Source organism: Coenobita brevimanus, chromosome 78, assembly GCF_032717465.1.
Source record: "Coenobita brevimanus isolate Jiangsu-jjx chromosome 78, ASM3271746v2, whole genome shotgun sequence".
In the NCBI taxonomy this organism is placed as follows: Eukaryota; Metazoa; Arthropoda; class Malacostraca; order Decapoda; family Coenobitidae; genus Coenobita; species Coenobita brevimanus.
Genome location: NC_137031.1, coordinates 34,578,137 through 34,603,505, shown reverse-complemented (window position 1 = coordinate 34,603,505; position 25,369 = coordinate 34,578,137). Strand labels below are relative to the sequence as shown.

Sequence of the window (25,369 nt, the reverse complement as noted above, 5' to 3'; positions counted from 1 at the left end):
TTGTCACTTTACAGACCCTCATACATAGAATAGGCAGTTATACTACTATGCACACAGTTCTATGCAGCAGCCTATGTTAACACATGACACCCCTATCATTATATGCCAGAGCCACACTATGGAACTAGACGCATGAAACCATCACCACACAGATATTACCAGACCCTCTTCAGTAGTATTCCACCTCCATACATTTCTACTCTTATAATGAAGAAACACAAACTCACTTCACATGCAAGCTGATACACCACCTTGATCAGAACACTATACTACAAAACCCCCTCCCGATGTCCACCTGTCAAAGGTATCCTTAAATAGAGCTGATCAAGTTCACCTAACGAAATTTAGATCAGGGCAACATCCAGCCCTTCTAAGGTATCAGCTTTAGATTTGAGTTGGATTGAATCATAGGCGACACATGCCCAGCTTGACACACCAACTGGAACACAACAACCTAAACATTGCCTCAGAACAACATGACACAAATGCAGGTACCCTGTTCCATACACTCATTGTACCATCACAGGGCACCAACAACAAAAAATTAAATTAACAACAAATAAAACAATAAAAGACAAGAAAACTGGATGGCACATTTACTGTGATAATAAAGAAATACCTACAAACCCACTTCACATGCAGGCCAATACACCACCTTGATCAGAATGCTATACTACAAGCTCCTCTTCCTGATGTCCACCCATCACTATGATACAGACACAACGTCAATAGTATAGAGAACCTATGAAACAGCCTCATGTTTCAGGTGAACCGGAATTAAGCAACAACAGATAACATACTAATCTGATGCCAAAACCAGCAGAGACAAAAATTTATAACCAATAAGGAATATAGGAACAGACAAGGATTGTGGAAAAGTATTAAGACTATACGGAGTAAATGGGAAGTTGTTGAAGGCTGTAAAGAGTATGTATGAGGGTGCTAAGGCTGCAGTGCAAGTGGAATGTGAACTAAGTGAATTTTTCTGTTTGAAGGTTGGATTGAAGCAGGGATGTGTCATGTCTCCATGGTTGTTCAATCTGTACATGGATGGGGTTATAAAAGATTCAAAGGTAGGACAGTGGAGAGGGCAATGTGTGGAAACTCCCTGTAATGTTGTTTGCAGATGATATTGTGTTGTTAAATGAAGATGAAGGGGAGCTGCAAGGCTTGGTGAATGAGTTTGGGAGAGTGTGTAAGAAACAGATTCTAAAGGTGCATGTAGGGAAGAGTAAAGTTATGATCTTCGAGAGAAATGAAGTCACTGAATGTACAGTGAGGTTGGGCGATGAGGAAATAGAAAATGTGAGTGCATTTAAGTACGTGGGTAGTGTGATGAGTCAGGATGGAAGTTTAGAAGGTGAAGTGCTTGAAAGGGTACAGCAAGGAAGAAAAGTTGCTGGTTCTTTGAAAGCAGTGATAAGAAACAGGGAAGTGAGCATGAAAGTGAAAAAGTTACTGCACGACACTATTGTGATACTGACTCTGACGTATGGAAGTGAAGCTTGGACTTTGTTGGAGGGAGACAAGTCAAGAGTGAGGGCAGTGGAAATGAGTTATTTGAGAGGAGCATGTGAAGTTACATGGAGTGACAGACTGTCAAATGAGGAAGTGAAGGAGCATTGTGGTGTGGATGTGGATGTGATAGGAAGCATTAGGAGGAACATATTGAGGTGGTTTGGCCATGTGGAGAGGATGGAGAGTGAGAAACTGATGAGGAGGGTGTATATGAGTGAGGTAGAGGAGAGGAGAGGGAGGGAGAGGCCAAGGATGAGATGGAGGGATGGAGTGGAGAGGTATATGAGAGAGGAGGTGTGAGCTGGGAGCAAGGCAGTGAAATGGCGGGGGACAAGGCGACATGGGGGTGATTTGTTTGTGGCCACCCCTAACAGGATTAAGGTGTCTGGCAATGGATAGAATAGGCAGATGGGATATGGGGTGTTGAATCCTGAGGAAGGGAAAAATTGCGTTTTGGAAGGGTTTAATTTGGATACCATATAATGAGTTCACGGATAAGAAAAAAAAAAAAAATAGTGGAGCATGCTTCAGGCAAAAATATGACAGTAGGCCAACTTGATTTTTGGGGAGACAGACAAAAGTGCTGATACAATGATACAACCCTCAAGTACAAGAGAGCAATTCTGTACTGTGTATTGTAAGAATAATACTTATTCAAAACTTATTTGTCAATAAGTACTCATATTTTACTTTGAAACCCCAGTACTGTATAACAACTTAAAGACATATAGGACAAGGGATGTATGTTTCTGAATTTGGCATTCCCTGAATATTTGATAACTATTCAAAATCATGGGAAGAGGCTTCTGCATTTCGGAAATTTCAGGCTTGCTAGAGCCCCAGTCATGCACTCTTAATGATGTTCTGCTGTGCATTTCAATGCAGTTTTACAGTATGTTTTCTAAGTAAACCACTTGAAATTGCATAGTATAGTCTGCAGCACCGTATTATGTTGTACAGATACAGAGGATATTGGTTAAGGTCCTTTCAGATTTTGTTCTCAGCTAACTAAGCAAATATGGCAGTTGCTGTAGATACCTGTATTATATAATAAGTGAGCCTGTGATATTGGTCGCCATGAGATGGTAATCAGGAAAACTGATGTACAGTGTATAGTACCTTTTGTCACATTTCAGGGGATGAGCTGTTCCCACTTCACAACGCAGTAGCATCACGCGACTTTGATGAGGTGGAGCAACTAGTGAGCAGTGGATATGATGTCAACACTCAGCATTATGACCGTGTTACTCCACTTCACATGGCCTGCCTCACTGGTGACCTCCGCATCACATCATATCTTATACAACATGGTTCATGGGTGAGCTTTCTTTATCATCATCCAGGCCCACAAACTTTGTTTTACAGATATAGTCATCCCTCACTGTTTGCAGTTTTACTACTTCTGCTTTATTCATAAGCTAAACATCTCTAGATACACTAGGAAAGTTCAGGGTGCATATTGGAATGATTTAACAGCTAGGTTCTACACAGTGTAAAAGTACAATTTAATCAATTAGAATCTAATATCTGAAGGTGTCTGGGGGGCATTACAGAGGGTTTTGAGACAATCACACAGTCAAATTACAACTGTAAGGGCCATGTTAGAAGGGTTATAATTACTAGCTGGAATTCACATGTTGCATTGGTTTTTGTTCTCAAACCCCCGGGAATAGTGAGGGACCGCTTTGCGGCTGCTGAAATAGTTCAGTCACTGCACTAAAACCCACAACTAAATTATCAAAGAACAAAACAGTACTACTTATCCTTTACAGATAAACAATGGTAAACACATGTTTAGCCCCCATGAAACAATACTTCTTTTTACTGTATGTTACATTATTGTGTATGCATTAAACCGATGATGGACCCTTTGGGTATTTTAATTCCTTCAGGCTTGTTTTGTACATTATTCTTTGGTTTGTGTCATAGTTGGTAAATAAAAGGTGGAGACAGACCACAGACCCAGTCCACAGAGCCCCAAGCCCAGGCAGGGAAACAGGGACCCATAGCCCACCAGCTGTGGACAGCGGCTGTGCCAGTGCCCTTGGGACACCCCACCAGGGTAACCCCAGTAACACCCATCAAAGTGCACCTTGACACTGTGACTGCCCTCTCATTATGCATCCAATGATAGGGCAGCCTCTTGGCTTCCAGTTTCAAGCCCCTCACTATTGGACAGAAACAACAGCAAGGGATCCACAATGCTCAGTACCGTTTGGCACAGATCTGAGTCCCAGCCCCATCACAGCTTATAGCTGCATTGATGGAACCCCTAGCATGCGTCCTTTCATGTCTGCTCTGCAGCTAGGTAGCAGGAGCCAAGTTTTCTGGCCACATGCCCTTGCTGGCACCATCCCCCCAGTGCTTTCAAAAGGATGGGATTTTTGAAGTTTAATTGCAAGGAAAGGTATAGAAGCAAAGAAAGGTTACAGGTACATTAAAGGCAATGATAAGGAATAGGAAAGTGACATATAAGTAAAGAAGAGAGAGTAAGAAGAGAGTGGATGAAGAATTTGGAAGGAATTTGAGTATAAAGTGGAGGGACTGTAAGAAAATGTTCTGGAAAGAGGTGAAAAGAGTAAGACAGGGTGGAAGTGAAGTTAGCAGGGGAGTGAAAGATAAAAATGGTAGATTACTAGTGGAGAAGGGAGAAAAAGTGAGCAGATGGAGAGAACACTTTAAGGAATTGTTGAACGTGGAGGATGGAAGTAATGCAAGTATAAGTGGCTGGGGAATGGCTGGGAGAAGGAGGGAGGTGAGAAGACAGGAAGAAATCAGTAGGATAGAAGTTGTGGAAGCAATGAAGAAAGTTAAATCAGGGAAAGCCCCAGGAATTGATGGACTGTGTGGTGAAATGTTGAAGCATGGGGGAGAGATAGTAGTAGAATGGATGTGGAAGATGTGCAGATTGGCCTGGGAGGAAGGTAGAGTCCCGGAGGATTGGAAGTCAGGTATAATTATTCCCTTGTACAAAGGAAAAGGGGAAAAAGAAGTGTGTGGTAATCATAGGGGCATTTGTCTTCTTAGTATAATAGGAAAAGTGTATGGTAGGATACTTATTGACAGAGTTAGAGAAAGAACAGAGAAATTAGTTGGAGAAGAACAGGGAGGCTTTAGGAAGGGAAGAGGTTGTGTAGATCAGATATTCATTCTCAGATCTTTAGTGGAAAAGTTTCTAGAGAAGGGAAAGAAGTTGTATGTGGCTTTCATGGATTTGGAGAAAGCATATGACAGGGTGGATAGACTAGGATTGTGGAAAGTGTTAAGAATATATGGAATAGATGGGAAGTTGTTGAATGCTGTGAAGAGTATGTACGATGGTGCGAAGGCTGCAGTGCGTGTGGATGGTGAACTATGTGAATTTTTCTCTTTGAAAGTTGGGTTGAAACAGGGATGTGTCATGTCTCCATGGTTGTTCAATCTGTACATGGATGGGGTAATAAAAGAGGTACAAGGTAGGGTAGTGGATGTTGGAGTGGCCCTGGTGAGAGAGGATAGTGTTTGGAAACTCCCTGTACTGTTGTTTGCAGATGATACCGTGTTGTTGAGTGAAGACGAAGGAGAGCTGCAAGGCTTGGTGGATGAGTTTGAGAGAGTGTGTAGGAAACGGAATCTAAAGGTGAATGTAGGGAAGAGTAAAGTGATGGTCTTTGAGAGAGGTGAAGTCAGTGAATGTACAGCGAGGTTGGATGGTGAGGAATTGGAAAATGTGAGTACGTTTAAGTATTTGGGTAGTGTGATGAGTAAGGATGGAGGTTTGGAGGGTGAAGTGCTTGAAAGGGTACAGCAGGGAAGAAAGGTTGCTGGTTCTTTGAAAGCAGTGATAAGAAACAGGGAAGTGAGCATGGAAGTGAAAAAGTTACTACATGACAGTATTGTGATACCAACTCTAACGTACGGAAGTGAAGCGTGGACGTTGTTGGAAGGACACAAGTCAAGAGTGAGAGCCGTGGAAATGAGTTATTTAAGAGGAGCCTGTGGAGTCACATGGAGAGACAGGCTGACGAATGAGGATATAAAGGAGCGTTGTGGTGTTGATGTGGATGTGATAGGAAGCGTTATGAGGAACACACTGAGGTGGTTTGGCCATGTGGAGAGGATGGAGGGTGAAAGACTGACGAAGAGAGTGTATGTGAGGGAGGTGGAGGGGGAAAGAGGGAGGGGGAGGCCGAGGATGAGATGGAGAGATGGGGTGGAGAGGTATATGAGAGAGGGGGGTGTGAGTTGGGAGCAGGGGAGTGAAATGGCGGGGGACAGGGCGACTTGGAGGCGATTTGTTTGTGGCCACCCCAAACGGGATTGAGGCGTCTGGCAATAGATAGATAGAAGTCATTGCACAACAGTATTGTGACTCCACCCTAATGTATGGAAGTGAAGCTTGAACTTAGCTGGAAGAACACAAATCAAGAGTGGGAATTGTGGAAATGAGTTACGTGAGTTATGCAGAGAGTTCTAAAGACAAATTTGAAAGTTAAGTAGCAAATATGTTGTTGATATAGATATGCTGGAAAATATCAGAATAAGTACCCTGCAATGGTTAGCAATGTGGAAAGCATGCAGAGTGAGATATTGACAAAGAAAGTGTATATATGTGAGTGAGGTGAAAGGTGAGAGGGGGAGGGGAAGGCCTAGAATGTCAGAGAGGGATAGGGTGGCCAGGTATATGAATGAGGGCAGTTTGAGGTGGACATAGGGCAACATGATAGCAGAGGATAAGGTGACATGGAGGCGATTTGTTTGTGATCACCCTCGATCAAGGTGTTCTGTTATAAATAGCATACCACATTTTTCCATATTATGGTGACTAGCATGTACTAAGATATTGCATTATAGGCAGCCTGACCACTTTTTCTCTCCAGATCAATGCCCAGAGCATAGACAACTCAACCCCATTGTGTGATGCTTCAGCAAGTGGAAGTGTGGAGTGTGTGAAGCTGCTGCTGTCTCATGGGGCACTCGTCAATCCTCCCCTCCTCCTTTCAACACCCTTGCATGAGGCAGCCCTTAGAGGTCAGAATATCAAACGTTTTTGAGAGATTTGAAGAATTAATTCCCTATACACTATATAGTTATGTAGTTTTCCACATCTTTCTTGCTTCTTACAGATAATTATACTTTTGAACTAGTTATAACCTTAGTTAACCCTTTGACTGCCATGGTTAGCTGAAATTGACATTGAAAAAATACCTTTTGACCACAGTTGTTGACTGTTGTCCACATCTATCTATCTATCTATAGCCCGACGCCCTAATCCCGCAAAGGGTGGCCGCAGACAAAACGCCTCCAAGTCACTCTGTCACCCACCATTTGACTACCCTCCCCCCAACTCACCCCCCCCTCCCTCATATACCTCTCAACTCCATCCCTCCACCTCATCCTCGGTCTACCCCTCCCTCTCCCTTCCTCCACCTCACCTACATACACCCTCTTAGTCAGTCTTTCATTCTCCATTCTCTCCACATGTCCAAACCACCTCAGTGTATTTCTTCTAATCTTCTCAACCACATCCACATCTACCCCACAACGTTCCTTCACTTCTTCATTCGTCAACCTGTCCCTCCACGTCACTCCTCATGCTCCTCTCAAGTAACTCATTTCCACTGCTCTCACTCTTGACTTGTTCCCCTCTTGCAAGGTCCGCGCCTCGCTTCCATACGTCAGGGTAGGGATCACAATACCATCATGCAGTGACTTCTTAACTTCCATACTCACCTCCCTATTTCTCATCACTGCTTTCAGTGTATCAACAACCTTCCTTCCCTGCTGTACCCTTTCACGTACTTCATCCCCCAAAGTTCCATCCTTACTCATCACACTACCCAAGTAGTGTGAATGCATTCACATTCTCCATATCCTCACCATCCAACCCCACCGCACACTCTGTGACTTCATTCCTCTCAAACACCATAACTTTACTTTTGTTTACATTAACATTCAGCTTCCTCCTCCTACACACTGTCCCAAATTCATTCACCAAACCTTGCAACTCCCATTCATCTTCACTCAACAATACTGTATCATCAGCAAACAGCAACACAGGAAGCTTCCAAATCTCACCCTCATTCATTAGGGCCAGCCCCACATCCACTGCCCTACCTTGCATCTCCTTTACAACCCCATCCATATATATATTAAACAGCCATGGAGACATCACACACCCCTGTTTCAGTCCCACATTGAGAGCAAAGAACTCACTCAGCTCACCATCCACTCGCACCGTAGCCCTAGCTCCCTCGTACATACTCTTCACAGCACTCAACAGTTTCCCCTCGACTCCATATATTCTTAATACCTTCCACATACCTTGCCTATCTATTCTGTCATAAGCTTTCTCCAAGTCCATGAAGGCAGCATACACGTTCCTTCCCTTCTCTAGATACTTCTCCACTAAACATCTTAGAACAAATATCTGATCTACACACCATTTTCCCTTCCTAAATCCCCCTTGTTCTTCTCCAACTAGCTCCTCTGTCATATGCCTAACCCTATCAATGAGTATTCTACCATATATTTTACCAGTCACACTAAGAAGGCAAATACCCCTATGGTTACCACATACTTCTTTCTCCCCTTTTCCTTTGTACAGAGGAACAATTATACCTGATTTCCAGTCCTCTGGAACCCTTCCCTCCTCCCAAGCCAATCTACACAACTTCCATATCCACTCCACAACAATCTCACCCCCATACCTAAGCATTTCACCACACACTCCATCAATTCCTAGGGCCTTTCCCAGCTTAATCTTCTTCATCGCTTCCACTACTTCCGCCCTACTGATCTCTCCCTCCCTCCTCTCATCTCTTCTTCTCCCAGCCATTCCCCAACCACTTATACTCACACTGCTCTCACTCTCTACATTCAACAAATCCTCAAAGTGCTCCTTCCATCTCCTCAATTTCTCTCTCTTCTCCACCAACAATCTATTATTCCTATCTTTCACTCCCCTATTACTTCTGCTTTCACACTGCCTTACTTTCTTTACCTCCTTCCAAAACAATTTCTTACTCTCCCTCCATTTCACACTCAGATTCCTCCCAAACTCTTCATCCACTTTCTTCTTACTCTCCTTCACCAGTCTCTTAACCTCCCTTCTCCTGCTCACATATACCTCTCTCTTCTCTCTCTCATCTTCTCCCCTACCTCTACTCGCCAACCATTCACCATATGCCTTCTTCTTTTGTTCCACAGCTCGTTTCACCTCATCATTCCACCATGCTGTCCCTTGCACACCCTTGCATCTCCTCCTCACTCCACAAACCGCCTCACACACTGCGCCTATCTCTTCCTTGAATATCTTACATACGTCTTCCACCCCTTCCATCTGCTCTAGCTCATACCTTCCCAATCTTTCTTCCACTATGCTCTTATACTCTGTCATTTTCTCACTATCTTGCAATTTCTCCACTCTTCTCACTGGAGCTGTGTCCTCCTGTCTTCCCCTTCGCCTCCTCAACCACTTTCTTTGCGTCTTTACCTTGGCCATCACTAAGTGATGGTCCGAGACTCCATTCCCCCACCCTCTCCACACTCTTGCATCCAACACTTGTCTTCTCATTCGCTCATCCACACACACGTAGTCTATCATTGCCTTTCGTTCAACAAGTTCACCATCCATCCTCCTCATTACTCTTCATGTATACCGGTGGATCATCTTATGACGAAAGTAGGTGTTGGCTATTGCCAACCCCTTACAAGCACAGATGTCCACCAAAGCACTACCATTCCCATCTACTTCAGCTGGCACACCCCACTGACCAACCACTCCATCCACTCGTACATTCCCAACTTTGCCATTCATGTCTCCAATCAACAGCACTCTCTCGCTCCTCTCAAACTTGTCCATACATGCTTCTACTTTCGCCCAAAACTCATCTTTCACTCTTGCCACTCGATCCTCTGTTGGAGCATACACACATACAATCGCCCATGCTTGTATACCTACTTTCATCCTCACCCATACAATCCTTGCACCCACTGTTCCATACTCTCTTATATTCTCCTTCCACTTCTTGCTTATCATCAGACATACTCCCTCTCTTGCCCTCTCATTCTCACTGACTCCCGCACATATACCTACACCATATTCCCATTCTCTCACCCTTTCACCTTTCCATTTAGTTTCAGTCAGTCCACATATATCCACTTTTGCATCCTCAAGCAACTGAACAATCTCTCTCTCTTTCACTTCATCATTCACTCCTCTCACATTCCATGTTCCCACCCTAAGAATGTCCTTTGTCCGTTCCTTAGTCGTCAACGTATGGTCCGTCCAGGTCCGAGGCGCTTTATTCGCTTTTTTAGTTGGTTCTTTTTACGGTGTGGGGCACTAACCCACCACATCATTTTGAAAATGTCAACCCTTAACTCCAGCAATCTCTGCTTTTCTCTGGAATTTCTGGGAGAAACAAGATTGCAGTTCATGTTGCCATTATGTGGCTGTAAACACTGTAATGTAAACAAAAGTCAGCTGGTAATGAGGGCTTTAAATGCCTCTTTTCTTCAGTTTTTCTCAATTTTCATCATAAAATATGCAGGGAAGGATTAACACAGTATCATAACAGAGTTGTTAAGTGACTTCTGCATGTCATTTGACTGTTTAGGGGAATTGTATTGAAGAAGTGCTTATTTGACATAAAGAAATAACACTTCCAGAGTCATTGCAGGAAAACGTTGATATTTAACCACTCTGTGATATACAGTACTTCTTCAAGACAAGCACCTGTATGAGCATATTAATGATCTCTTTATCTGTCACCCATAATCCCATCCATTCATAAGCAGATGACTCAACGCTTCACTATTCAGTCACACTTAAACACCCATTCACAAAGTTTAATATCTCTAACTCACAACTCAGTACAGTCATCTCAATAAATCAAGACTTACCTAAGATCACTGAATGGGGACAAAATAATGTTGTCTCATATAATGCTAATAAAACCAATTACTGTATGTACAGTTTACTAATAGATAGATATTGCCAGATTCCTATATTACCTTCAATGCTACTAATATTCCTATCTCTAAAAGTATCGAAATTCTTGGTGTTTCACTGAACAGTGCCTTCAGCTGGACCTTTCATGTTAGATCACTTGCTAAAACCATGTCAGAGAAGCTTGGATTATTGTACAGGGTCCGTAACTTCTTCATTGACAAGCAGTTAGCTGTAATTTATAAGAGTTATGTGTGCTCTCAGCTGGAATGTTGCTCATCCATGTGGAATGGATGTGGAGAGGTTGCAATAAAACAACTAGAAAAAATTCAGAAGAGAACTGTTAGAATTATTAATCTATCCATCCATCCATCCATCATCCCAATCCTGTGTTGCCCCATGAGGAGTGTAGGAGCATGGGGCTAGGCAAGTTGATCCTGATATATAAGATGAGAGTGACCAGCCTCACTCATCCCTGTGTGGCATTACGTGAGCAATAAACCACAACCACTGCATGGATATAAACCTTCACTGGCTCAGTCCGATTGGAGCGCCATAATTACCCACTAAACCACAAGGCGCCAATATTTGGTTATATGGTTACCACCCAGCGTAGTAAATGGTTCCCTGGCGTATAGGAAACCATTTGGCTTGTCACTCAGTGAAGAGTCACCCACAGGCAGAAGGAAGAGGAAAGAATGAAGGAAAGAAAGACAGAAGAGGATGGAAGAAAAGAAGGATGGAGGAGAGGAAAGGGCAGACACCCGAGAGCAGCACTACATCGAGTGAGTGGATGGTGAGCACCAAATAACTCTGCCATTACAAATAAACTACTTCCCCTAAAAGTAAGAAGGAATGTTGTCTCCCCTGCATTACAGATACTTTTATGGCAAATGTTCAGATGAAGTTGCAGCCATTGTGCCACCCCTCCGTTCCTTCCCCTGCACTACGCAGGCATCTGGTAGTGCTCATGACCTGAATATCTAGCTGCCGTATTGCAGAAGTTTTCCATCCATCCATCCCTCATCCAATCCTACATTGCCCCATGAGGAGCATTGCCTATCAGAATTCTTTTATTCCCCGAACTGCATCTCTTTGGAATTCGCTTCCCCAGAGTTGTTTTCCCCCAAATTTCAACCTACAGCTGTTCAGGTCCAGCTGTTACAGGTTTTTTATGAACAGAGGATGCCAGTAATCTGGTGTATGGATTATTATTTTCATTTTTATTCATTTGTTTTTCCTTCAACTGTTCTGTAATTTAATCATCATCATCCGGACCTCCTTTCCCACCCTAGGGCAGGATGAGGAGTAGCAGTGTCCAGACAGTCCATATTTGCCCAATCCAATAGGCCATGCTTCCATTCACGCATCATTCAAGCCCCCGGAATCCTGGCTTTATCTGATATGCCAAAAACATTCACCAAAAACATTCTGTAGCTTCAAGTAATTGTATCCCATAGAGTCAGTCTGTTATTTAAAAAAAAAAAAAAAAATTGCCAAGAAAGCAAAGAGGAGGATTATGACCACAGTGGAGAAGATGAAAGTGATCAAGGCATCTGAGAAAGTCACCAGCAGGGGCAACGTCATTTACAAGTATGGCGTTAAGAAGTCAACCCTGCATGACATCCTGAAGGCCAAAACCAAACAAGGTTATGAAGAAAATGGATGGCAAGAGGAAAGGTAAGGATGTGTTCAGGACTAGGAGGTTCCCAACGAGAAACTCGACAAAGCGGTGTATACCTAGGTGGTACACACAAGAGCAATCTGAGGGCGTCCCTGTGCATAGCCTGGATGTGCAAGACGCAGCGCAGCACAGAGGCTTGTACTCACCTAGAAGTCGAAGATTTCAAGTGTAGTAATGGCTGGCTGTGGAGGTTCAGGATGTGCCATGTCATCGTTAATAAGACCACAACTGAGATGCTCAGTGCTGATGTCGATGATGTGAAGTCATTTGTCCAGCATCTTCAGAAGAAGCTGTTGGAGGATGAGGGTCTGCATGAATTCCACATTTATAGTACAGATGAACTGGGCACTTCTGGTGTGCCATCCCTCAAAATACCCAGGCCTCGAAAGATATGGGCAGCACTTCAGGGCATAAGAAAATGAAGGAGTGTCTCTCAGTTTTGGCTTGTGCCAATGCTGTTGACTCCTTGCCTACAGCCAGTCATAGTAGGTAAGAGCAAGCAACCTGGTTACTTAGGGACATCATCGCTAAGCTTAATGTGGAGTACCATGGAACAAGAGTGCTCAGTTTACCCAGACTGGTTCCACTACAGCTTCAACCCTTCCCTGAGGCAGCACCAAAAAAGATATGGCATGAGTCCTGATGACATGAAGGCAGTGTTTGGTTTACCCAGGATATCATTCATGGCTGGTTCCAGTACAGCTTCAAGCCTTCCATGAGGCAGCACCAAAAAAGCTATGGTATCAGTCCTTATGGCATGAGGGCAGTGTTGCTGTTGGACAGTGCACCAACCAGTCCCTCCTCCACCAAACTCAGTAATGAGGATGGATGAATCAAGGCTTTGTTCCTGGCAGCTACCACCACTGCCCTTATCCAGCCTATGGACCAGGGAGTTACAGAGAGTGCAAAGAAACTACGGAAACCTCAACCTGCACCAGTGCCTCGTTGTTACTGAGGATGGGATAAACGAGGAAACTATGAGGACACCAAAGGCAAGAAGACCCTGCATAACTTCAAAAAATACATCATCAAGGACATAATCTTCAACTGGGCAAATAAAAGTGCCACTTGCCACACTTTAGAATGGGTGGTGCAAACTCCTCAGAACCCCCAAGACTCCAGCACCACTGCATGATTTTGGGGGATTTGAACCACCAATGAAGGCAAAAATGGTGGTGGGTGCAGGGCAGGGGAACCTAGCTGAGAAGGAGCTGCAAGAGTGGCTGGATAAGAATGCTGGTGTGCCTGGTTACCATCACCACACAGAAGAGGAGATTGCTGCTGAACTGCAACAAGACAGGACACCAGCAAAGTAGAAAGATGAGGAGGAGAAGGAGGAGGAGGCATGAGGACCATCGCTGGCTGCAAGTATTGATGCTGCAGACACAGCCGTGACAATCGTGGTCAGAATTGGAGGGCCTGTTGCTCACCATTACAAGGTCATGCAGCTCAACAGGTTGCAGCTAATGTAGCTGCAGCAGCCAAGGCAGATGCCAGCTAAGATTCCCAGTTTTTCATGCCTGTGCCCTTTCCTTCAGTATGCATGTAGCATCAGCATTCCTGACAGCCTCTACATTGTCTTAGGATCCACCACTACCGACTCCAGGACCCCAACCCCCAGCTTCTCACTGATAGGGCAGCCTCCTGGGGTGCTACTCCCGGGTTCAAGCCCCTCTCAGTTGGGCGGAAGCGGCTGCCTAGGAACTGCAATGCCCTGTATCCATTTGCACAGGTCTGAGCCCTATCCCATCCCAGTCCCAAAACTACAGTATGCTGATGGAGCCTGTGTCACACCTCCCCTCAGTATATATATATATATATATATATAAAATATACTGTATATATCCATCCATCAATCCATCATACAATCTTACATTGCCTCATGAGGAGCGTAGGAGCCCGGGGCTAGGCAGTTGGTCCTGACATTAAGATGAGAGTGAATATATATATATATATATATATATATATATATATATATATATATATATATATATATACACACATAGTGGTAGGTGGGGACCTTCACCATCCACTCAAACAATGTAATGCTGCTTTGGGTGTCTACCCCTTCCTCTCTTTCATTCTTCTTCTGTCTTGCTTTCCATCATTCTTTCCTCTTCCTTCTGCCTTCGAGTGACTATATCAACAAAGCAATATAGGTGATGGGTGATTCTACAGGCCACACGGAGGTGGTGAGGTGTCTGCTCAGCGCAGGAGCACAGGTGGATGCTAGTGACCTGCATTATGGCACCCCTCTCCATGCTGCCTGCTCCTGGGTTACTCCATCAATAACTTGCATCAAACTTCTGCTCCAGGCAGGTATGGCTAGTTAATTTGTAATGAATTGGTCAGTCGTTCCTTTGTCACCATTATACCACAGATAATTGACATCAGACGGAAGAGTAGGTTAAGCTACTCTTGGCTGCTGTACATAAGCATTGATGTTTAGGGAGGCATCTTACACTCCCATAAAGTTAAAGTGTTACGAATACAACAACCCCACTGTGTTTGTGAAGCAAGCAAAACTACTTTTGTCATTTTGGAAAGTTGAAATGGAATGTGTCTGCATCTCATGCAGTACACTAGCCACCTTCTGAGTATTCACAGGTTAACTGCTGTCTGAAGCAACACGCAGTTCATCACATTCTTTCTAACTCTACTTAAATGAAGTTGAAGAGGGTAGGGTCTGTTTGTGTGTGTATGTGTGTGTGTGTGTGTATATATATATATACAGTATATATATAACCATATAACCAAACCATATGTGCTCCCTATGTGTCAACAAGTGGGTTGGTGGAGTGTTAGTTCCCCTCCCCGTAAAACAAATAACTCAGAGTCAAATGGCCACCCCTTACGGGATTATTGCATCTGGCAATTGATAGATATATATATATATATATATATATATATATATATATATACACACAGGGAGCTGTAGACAGAGACGTTAATGAACAGTACAGAGCCCTCAAGAACAATTTCTTGAGAGTTACTGATGTAACATGCGGCTAGACAAGAGGACCACCAAGACATAAAGTAACTTGGTGGTGGGATGAGGGTGTAGAAGCTGCAATTAAGGAGAAAAGAAGGCTTTTCCGGGAATGGAAGAAGGGTGGTAGCAAAGAGGAATATTTGGCTGCCAAGCGTAGGCCTAGGAGAGAGGTATACAGGGCAAAGTCTGAGTCACAGAGACAATTACTTGATAACCTAAATCATGGGGAAAGGAAAAATATATTTAGGGTGGCAGGTCAGGTGAAGAGGGATAATCGGGATATCATAGGTGAGCAGTGTGTGAAGAATGATGAAGGAAGGGTATTGGTGAACAGTGAAGATATTAAAGATGCATGGAGAGAGCATTATAACCGGTTGTTGAATGAGGAGTTTGACTGGGACAGAGAAGGTTTGGAGCCAGAAGATCCAGTGTCTGGCCCTTGGCCTTTGATTGATACTGCTACTGTGAGTGAGGCAATAGGCAGGATGAGGGTGGGGAAGGCAGCAGGTGTGTCTGGGTTGACTGCCGAAATGTTGAAGGCCTCAGGCGATATAGGGGTGAGTTTAGTCACTGACCTGATAAATAGGATTATTTATGAGTGTGTTGTCCCAGATGATTGGCTGAAGAGTGTAATTGTAAATGTGTATAAAGGGAAGGGTGATGCCCTGGAAAGAGGAAATTATAGAGGTATAAAGCTTTTAGATCAGATAATGAAGGTAATGGAGAGAGTTTTAGAAGGTATGATTAGAGAAAGAGTAAATATTGATGAGATGCAGTTTGGGTTTATGCCAGGTAGGGGGACCACTGATGCCATATTCATTGTTCAACAGCTTCAGGAAAAATATATTGGTAGGAGAAGGGATCTTTATTTTGTTTTTGTTGATTTGGAAAAGGCCTTTGACAGAGTCCCTAGAGAGGTGGTGAAGTGGGCAATGAGAAAGCTTGGCTTGGAGGAGTGGCTGGTTAGGGTGGTTATGGCCATGTATGTGGGTGCTCACACCCAGGTGAGAGTGAATGGAGATTTGAGTGATGAGTTTTCCGTGAATGTTGGTGTGCATCAGGGGTCAGTCTTGAGTCCCATGTTGTTTATCATGGTACTGGAAGCCCTTTCACGTGACTTTAGAAACGGACTCCCGTGGGAGTTGTTGTATGCTGATGATTTGGTGTTGATTGCAGAGAATGAAAGGGAGGCGGAGGAAAGGTTTAGGAAGTGGAGAGATGGTATGGGGCAAAAGGGTTTAAGGGTAAATGCAGATAAAACAAAAGTGATGATATGTAGGGTTGGTGGCGGTACTATCAAAGACGAGGGAGAGTGGCCATGTGCAGTTTGCCACAAGGGCGTGGGAAGTAATTCCATCTTGTGCGGTGTGTGTGATAAATGGGTGCATAAGAGATGTAGTGGTATCAGAGGTAGACTGCGAGATAATGCTGATTTTATGTGTACGGCGTGCCGGGGTGAGCAGGTGGAGATCGTCAGACGTGAAAGGATTGAACTTGCTGGTGAATCTCTTGAGTGTGTGGAAGAGTTTTGTTATTTGGGAGACATGTTGTGTGCTGGAGGTGGGGCTGGAGCTAGCTCTGTGGCTAGGGTGAGAAGTGATTGGAAGAAGTTCAGGGAGCTCTTGCCTCTCCTGACATTGAGAGGGCTCTCTCTACGTGCTAAGGGGTCTTTGTATGCAGCATGTGTTAGGAGTGTAATGCTGTATGGCAGTGAGACCTGGGCAGTGAAGGAGGAAGACATTCGCCGGCTCAGACGTACAGAAATGACAATGATTAGGTGGATGTGCAGTGCGTCCCTGCGTCCAAGGCCTGGAGGGGCTGGGTTTACAATGGAAGAGTTGAGAGGTAGGATGGGACTGGAGTGTATTGGTGTTGTGATGAGGAGAGGTAGATTGAGGTGGTTTGGACATGTGGAGAGAATGGGGGATGATAATTGGGTGAGGAAGATGAGAAGTGTTAATATTGGGGGTGGGGTTATGAGGGGTAGACCGAGAAAGACATGGGACGAGGTCATTAAGTGTGACCTTAGGGTTTAGGGACTGAACAGAGAGGCTGCAATGGATCGTGCAGCGTGGAGAGCTGCCATTAGGTGACCAAGGCCGACACATGCAAGCATGTTGGAGCCTTTAAAAACGAAACGAAACGAACACACAGTACGTGGTGTTCTGTTTGTTGTTTTATTTATTGGTCCAACTAGAAGTATTATTAGACAGAGTATTAGCAGGGTAGAGTAGGCTGGAAAGGAACCCAAAGACCAAGCCCTGGGTGGGCTGCTTACCACATACCATTATTCCCATACCAGTAAGTTCTTTAGCTCACACAATGCAAAATCGTAGAATGTTAGGGTTTCTGCCACCCATAGACTCGCATTGTGTGAGGGTGCACTGTATATAAAAATGTATATATATATATATATATATATATATATATATATATATATATATATATATATATTATATACATATATATATATATATATATATATATATATATATATATATATATTATATACATATATATATATATATATATATATATTATATATCTATCTATCTATCTATCTATTGCCAGACACCTCAATCCCGTTTGGGGTGGCCACAAACAAATATATATATACAGTACCCTCGCGTCCAACATGCGTTAGTCCAGCACGATTCATGTCCAGCACGGAGAGCAAATAATTAGTATTATTTAATACGATTTAATTACTGCAACACGAGTGTGTTAGCATAACACGCACAGAGTTCCGAGAAGTGGGCGAAATCCGCTGAGTTCACCTCTAGCACAAACACCTCCGGTCCAACATGGTCATACTGGACATTCCCATAATGATGATAGCCAATGAAAACTTCTGATCAAGTAGCCATCCCCGCCCGCTATCGTGACGTGGTCGTGATGCCGCCCAATTAAAAACGCTTCTGCTATCACGTGATGTTTTGTTTAAATTTCTCCCGCCACAGCGCCACTCAGTCGCACAATTCGCATTGGAAGGTGCTTTTTTCTTGCTGCATTTTCTGCCCTTGTTACTGCATTTTACCCTGCTCACGATGCCTAGGAAGCCTTCTAAGAACCCCAAGAAGCGTCGGCACCTCCCTCAGGCCACCAAGCTAGAAAGCATCGAGAGAAAGAAGAAAGGGGAGAGGAAAGTTGACATTGCCAAGGCCTACAACATGAATGAAGCCAACGTGAGGACCATAATAAAAAACCAAGACAGGATCCTGGCAGCAGTGAAGGCTTATAGGGTGCTAGGACAGGCAGAAGCAGGACCTTCCATGGCTGTGGACGAAGATAGTGATTCTGAGTGTGATTTCGAAGGATTTATGAGGGAGGTTGAGGAGGAGCAGCAGCCATTACCCGCTAGTGACGCCAGCAGCCATCCTCCGGGGACCCAGTAGGACTACCTACAGCCTTGGATACCACCTTCCATTCCCAGCAAGCCCACCAACACTATCCTAAAAGGTTAGTTATCATTCATAGCACAGTACCATTTATTATAATTACAATAGTACCAATATATGTATAGGTATATGGTAGGTATTTAGGGTGACTTTTCCTAGGGTTGCTGACATAATTCATTTTTCCCCATAAGTTCTGTTGTTTGTCCAACACGTTTTTGGTCCAACACGGGACCCATGCATGACAATATTACTGTGTTGGACGCGAGGGTACTGTATATCTATCTATCTATCTATTGCCAGACGCCTCAATCCCGTTTGGGGTTGCCACAAACAAATCGCCTCCAAGTCGCCCTGTCCCCCGCCATTTCACTCCCCTGCTCCCAACTCACACCCCCCTCTCTCATATACCTCTCCACCCCATCTCTCCATCTCATCTTCGGCCTCCCCCTCCCTCTTTCCCCCTCCACCTCACTCACATACACTCTCTTCGTCAGTCTTTGACCCTCCATCCTCTCCACATGGCCAAACCACCTCAGTGTGTTCCTCATAACGCTTCCTATCACATCCACATCAACACCACAACGCTCCTTTATATCCTCATTCGTCAGCCTGTCTCTCCATGTGACTCCACAGGCTCCTCTTAAATAACTCATTTCCACTGCTCTCACTCTTGACTTGTGTCCTTCCAACAACGTCCAAGCTTCACTTCCGTACGTTAGAGTTGGTATCACAATACTGTCATGTAGTAACTTTTTCACTTCCATGCTCACTTCCCTGTTTCTTATCACTGCTTTCAAAGAACCAGCAACCTTTCTTCCCTGCTGTACCCTTTCAAGCACTTCACCCTCCAAACCTCCATCCTTACTCATCACACTACCCAAGTACTTAAACGTACTCACATTTTCCAATTCCTCACCATCTGTATATACAGTATATATATATATATATATATATATATATATATATATATATATATATATACAGTATTTATATGTATATATATATATATACAGTATATATATATATATATATATATATATATATATATATACAGTATACTGTATATAGATATACAGTAAAAGTCCTCTCATTCAGCATCTTTGGAATCAAGCAGGTGCCGAAAGAGCAGAAACTGCCGAATGACCAGGAAAACCTGCCAAAATGTTACTGGCAAACATGGTTGGCCATCCAAATGCAATCACAGTGTCTAGCAAGTATTATTGGTCAACCCTTAGCACTAAACATATAATTAGCAATTTATATATAATGTATAATGATTCAGTACACATAAACTTACGTTAACCAAGGTGTACAGTACAGTACAGTATTTACATATGTACACCGTAAAATAGCATGACAAAGTTTCCAAACTTTCGAAAGGTCCTGCTCACAAAGCCAGACACTCACAAGTTGTGATGGCTGACTGAGCACGCAGTGTTGGCAAGCAGAAATCTTCAAAAGTGCTAAGCTCAACTTTATAATGCACTAAGCCATAGATGAACTGTTCAAATTTTTTCTCTAAATTGGACATCAAAACATGCTAGATATAAAAGAAAATCTCTTATTTATTGGCTCAAAATTATAATGAAAAGTGCTAAATTATTATGAAAAGTGCTAGATCTAGCACCAACAGCGCCAGACTGACAACTATGGGCGCACGGGTACCAGCGACAAGCTGGCGATCCCATCACAGGTGCCAATCAGCTCAGCATACATACCAGAAGAGCAGAGAACTTTCGTAATGGGACTGTTTATGAAAACCGCCAAAAGACCAGAAATACCGTAAGACCAGATGCCGAATGAGAGGACATTTACTGTATATACAGTAATCCCTCAATTATTCAACATAATAGAACCAAAGGCACATCTAGGTAGTGGATCTGTCTAGGTAATGGACTTCTCCCATGGCTCCCCTTCGTACATACCCTAACTTTGCAGGCCATTGTAAAATGCCACTCCAGTACATCGTACAACATTTATTCCTTGAGTTTTACACTGCTCTGTCTGGTCAAGCAGACTTATAAACCACAGCCAAGCAATTACCATGGTCAAGAAGATCCATCAACCACTGACAAGCAATCACCACTGCAGGGCCATACCCTGCAGTGACATGAAAAAAACATGAAAAAAAAAACAGCCCTGCCGAGCAAAAATGTTCATTCAGCCATAATTTCCACCCGGACGCAAGCATTTTGTCTGGATAAAATGTAAAAACGTATGAATACTGTAATGGTTTTGAACAGCCGGATCACAGCGTCAGGATAATGGATTGTTCAGATAATGGACATCTGAATAATCGAGGGATTATTTGCTAGTTTCTTTTCAGGTGTGATCAGTAAATTTTACATTGCATAAATGGGTTCTAGGGGGAGTTGGCATGTGACCCGGAACCAACTAGTCTATTTCCCACAGGATTAATGCCCCAACTTAGTGATTTCATGGTTCGTGGTACAGTATTTTTCACAGATCCAATTAGGCGCGAATTGCGGGGCGCCACAGTATATGGTGAAAAAATTATATTTCCCTAATAAAAGTGCCAGTTTGGTGCCATTCAGTGCTGGTTTGGTAAAAGACTCCCAGTTTGGTATTTCATCTTACCAGTATCAGAATTGCTTATTTTTACTTTTGCCAACATTTGATGAAATGAAACTAAAGTTACAAGGAGTAGAGCACCATGTCTTTAAATTAACATGTTGAAGTTTTTACTGTTAAAGAAATTTACACATTTATGAAATAAAGATTATTACAGGTGCAAGCAGTGATAAGCACTTGCTGACTGCACATAGGATAACTTCTCAGAATAATGTTTTTCCCCAGAAGATAAATTCAGCCAGTGTCACCAAGAAAGGTTATTAACTGAACATATACAACAGCATATACATTTTGAGAGACAAGTTAAATAAAAATTTTCATTGAGACTTTCTGTAATAAATATAGATCAAATTGTTTTTCCAAGAAAATATTATATTGGTGATCCTTTCACTGAAAATTAATGAGAAGTTTGTGCCTGTTTTGAGGAACACAGATTCTTAATGTCTGGTTCTATTAATGAAAGACTCATACGAAGTTCCTCATCTAGTGATTTTAGGGTTGACCTTGTTTTTGTTTTTTACACTGTAAGTATTAATATTTAAAGCTAAATTAGCACAAATAAGCTGCGGCAGATGACCACCGTACAGCATGTCAACAGCACACTCGGAGATAGGTACTGTACTTTCATTTCAACTGTACCCAAAATATCTTTAAGGTTACTTCACTGAATTAAGGTTAATATCCACAAGTTCCTCTTGTGCCTTCAAGGAGAGATAACAGACTGATGCTTCAGCAGCTGAAACAAAAGGATCACAAACCCCGTTACGCTGTTTTTTAAAACACGAGTTTTCTGTACAATATTCCTTCCAAGTGAACAGCGTTGTCAGATTAAACTTGTGTAATAAAAGTACAGGTACCAAAACAGCAGCAGCCAATGTTCCTACATGTGCAGGAGTCTCTGGGGCCTAGGCACATTACACTAATTGGGTCAAGTATGCACCCCAAAACATTTTATTAATGTCCGAATGAAAATGAATAGTGAACTATACTGCATCTATTTATGTATTTCCAGTATTAACCTATATCTCTTATTTTCAGTTACATAATAGTTATTTCACTATAATTGTTGGTGAGAGGGAGGGTAATGTACCACAGCACACCAGGAAGCTTTTGGCAGCACACTGGCTTGCCAAGCACTACTCTAAAACATAGCATATGACAATGTAAAGATCCATCATCTTCCAGTCAGAAGAGGTGTCAGGGGTTGCATTCTGTTGTTGTGTGGTAGGGAGTGTGGCCTCAGTCTTGGAGGACACCTCATCCTTGAGATGTTAAGCAAGGAGAGCATTATCAAAGACGGGCAAATCCTTGGACTTCTGTCAAAGACAGTGGGTCAGGTTGTTGCTTTGATGTTGATGTTCACCAAAAATGTGCCTAGCACAGAGACATCACTAGCAGAACCTTCATTATCCAGACAGTACAGAGTGGGTAACAGAAAGGCTGGTAGACCTGAAGAACCATGGACAGTGCTGTATCACCAAAGAGCTATGTGTTCAAGGACAGTGACATAACTTCATAGGGCCAGGGATTGGTGAATGAGGGTAATGAAGGTTGGGCACATAAACAGTCTGAGAATTTGGTTGCATCAATTTGGCAGTGTGGAAAGGATTTCCTTAGACAAGGATGGATCAGTGGTCCTGGTAGCTAAAGTCCACTGGCTGCCTTGGAGATGATGCATGGCCTGGTACACTTGGTTGATGTGCCAGGAAGACAGTCATATTGTCTGGCACAGACTGCAACATTCATGTGGAATATGAATGGGAAGGCTGCTAAAGTGAATCATTTTAAAAGATGTAGGTTACAGCCTGTTAAATGCCCGTCAAGTTTGGAAGAGTTGTTGCCAATATACAGACCAGTGAAGATAGGTGACCAGAGGGCAGTTTAGGGTTGTCTGAAGAATCTGTTGTTTTATATCATATGAGGGGGTGCCTGAAATGGTGCAAGGGTTTGTGCCTGTTATCCTACACTGACATTCTGAGTGTCTTGCGATGGATAACTGTAACTTTTGTTCTTACTTCTACCTTTGCTGACCAGATTGATAACACTATTGTCATTGAGTCACTCTGAACAGAGGTCACCATGACTTATGAGACATGTTACTTGGAGATAAGCATTGCACTCTGTCTGAGCACTGAGTCTAAAATTATACCAGTCACTGTTTGAAATGCCTGGATGGTGTCATAAGATGACTGAAATCCCCTTCCTCAGGGTCCCTCCAAAGAGGGAATGTATAAAGTGAAAAGTATCTTTTGTATTTAAGGGTTTACCATTAATGCCAAAAAAATCATTAAAACTGTATTGGAAATGCAGGTGCTTCCTTGAAATTTTTTCTCAGATGTTTATTTTCTGTGTTCAGGGGCTAATGTGAATGCACTGAAGACCCACAAGACACCATTGCACATGATAGCTCAACACAGCTGTAGTGAGGAAGCAGCTCTCTTGCTCATCTCTTACGGTGCCAGTGTTTATCTACGAGATAAGTAAGTGCATCATTTCATGCATAAGACTTTGTATATAGGCTAGGAAACATTCTGAAAATTATATACTCTTCAGAATAGGAAAGGGAAGAAATTAATTCAGGTGAGTGAAGTTGCGATGATAGGGCCACTTAGAAACTTCAGTTCTTGGGTGATCCACTGAGTTCCCAGGAAGGAACCAGCATGAAGATAATTAGAGGAATTTGCTGATTACAGAAACTAGTACTGACAGCTACCGTTACCATTTACCATTCTTTTTCACGCTGATGAGAAGCTGCATAGTGTAGAGCTGTGCACCCTGGGTGGAGCACCTGTAGCATCCACCCAGGAGCCAAACCTCATGTTTCCATGCGTCCCGCTGTGGGAGAACCTGGGTTCGACCATTGTAAGATGTTGTCTACCACAAGGGGTAGCCAGATTCCTGTACAGTGTACATGCTGTGCTGTGCCAATGGGACGACCCCACAAGGGGGTTGCTTGCTTGTGGTTAGTGGGTCTCCTCACCCTTACAGATCAAGGTTAACATTAACAACAGCTACACTTTTTTTAGTTTTTCTTGTGCTTACATGTTGTAATTTTAGGCCCTTTGTATTAGTTACACATAAACGTATATAAATTTCAACATTAATGTATAACTCGCCCAAACTGTGGGATATAATTTTCAGAGCCACAGACAGACTAGCAAGAGACCAGAAGCAGATATTGTTTTAAGAGATAAAATGCATCTGTCAGTGGATTCCATATATCCTAAGTCATCATCATTGTTTCCATTCACAGCCAGGGACGAACACCACGAGACCTTGCTGTTCGATCCCCATCTCTGCAGCATGTTCTGGCAACCCATGAAAGGGATCCCCAGCCCCTCACTCAGTGCTGCCGTCTCACCATACGCTCCCAGCTTGGACCCTCTCGTCTTCATGCCATTCCTCACCTTGACGCACCACAAATACTTATTGGATTCCTACAGTAGAAAACAAAGGAAGTTCTTTAAAAGTGGATAAGGATTTAGTTGAAAATTTGGAGAGGAAAATAAGGGGACTTGTAACTGATTCTACTGGGTGTTTTAGTGGAACAGGTGGCAGTGAACTGAATGCCCCCCCCCCCCCTTTTTTAATGCAAAAAAGCAAACCATTAAAAGAGTGGGGGCAACCAGAAGTTGGCCATTTCACTTTGTTTCATTTAAAATGCCCCCAACATGTTACCATGCATTGGCCTTGGTCACCTCGTGGCAGCTTTCCACGCTCCTCAGTCACAGGCAGTCTTCCTATTCAGTCCCCTGTCCCTAAGGTCCTGCTGTGTGACCTCATCCCGTCTTTTTTTTTTTTTCTTTTTCCTTCCCCCCCCCCCCTGCCCCTTGCATCCCTACCCTTGAGGTTTACACCCCTCACCCTGTGCACCCAGTTGTCATCTTCACTCCTGTGAACATGCCCAGACCATCTCAATATTCCTTTCCTCATCAAAATACCAATACACTCAAATCCTATCCTTCCTCTCAACTTTTCACAGTCCTAACCCCCTCAGGCCTCTCATTCAAGGATGCACTGCACTTCCATCTAATGAGTATCATTTCTGTATGATTGAGCTTAATGAATATCCTCTTTACTGCCCTTATTTGATTACCATACAACATTATACTAACATATGTTGCATACAAGGATGGAGGGAGAGCCCTGTCAGTGTCCGGAGAAGCAACAGCACCTAGAACTTCCTTCAGCCACTCCTTACCTTGACCACAGCCCCACCTCCAGTATATAACATGACCCTCAAATAATAAAGC

General features: G+C 43.2%; 1 protein-coding gene across 1 annotated transcript; it reads left to right on the top strand.

Annotated features, from left to right (window-relative positions):
- The first annotated feature begins 418 nt into the window (after nucleotides 1–418).
- On the top strand, nucleotides 419–24,636 carry LOC145408801 (uncharacterized). Its single transcript, XM_080279448.1, has 6 exons — nucleotides 419–491; nucleotides 2,655–2,836; nucleotides 6,378–6,528; nucleotides 14,313–14,453; nucleotides 23,473–23,596; nucleotides 24,370–24,636. Exons 1-6 carry the CDS (start codon nucleotides 419–421, stop codon nucleotides 24,560–24,562), a joined length of 864 nt encoding a protein of 287 aa, XP_080135574.1. The 3' UTR covers nucleotides 24,563–24,636.
- Nucleotides 24,637–25,369: the final 733 nt, after the last annotated feature.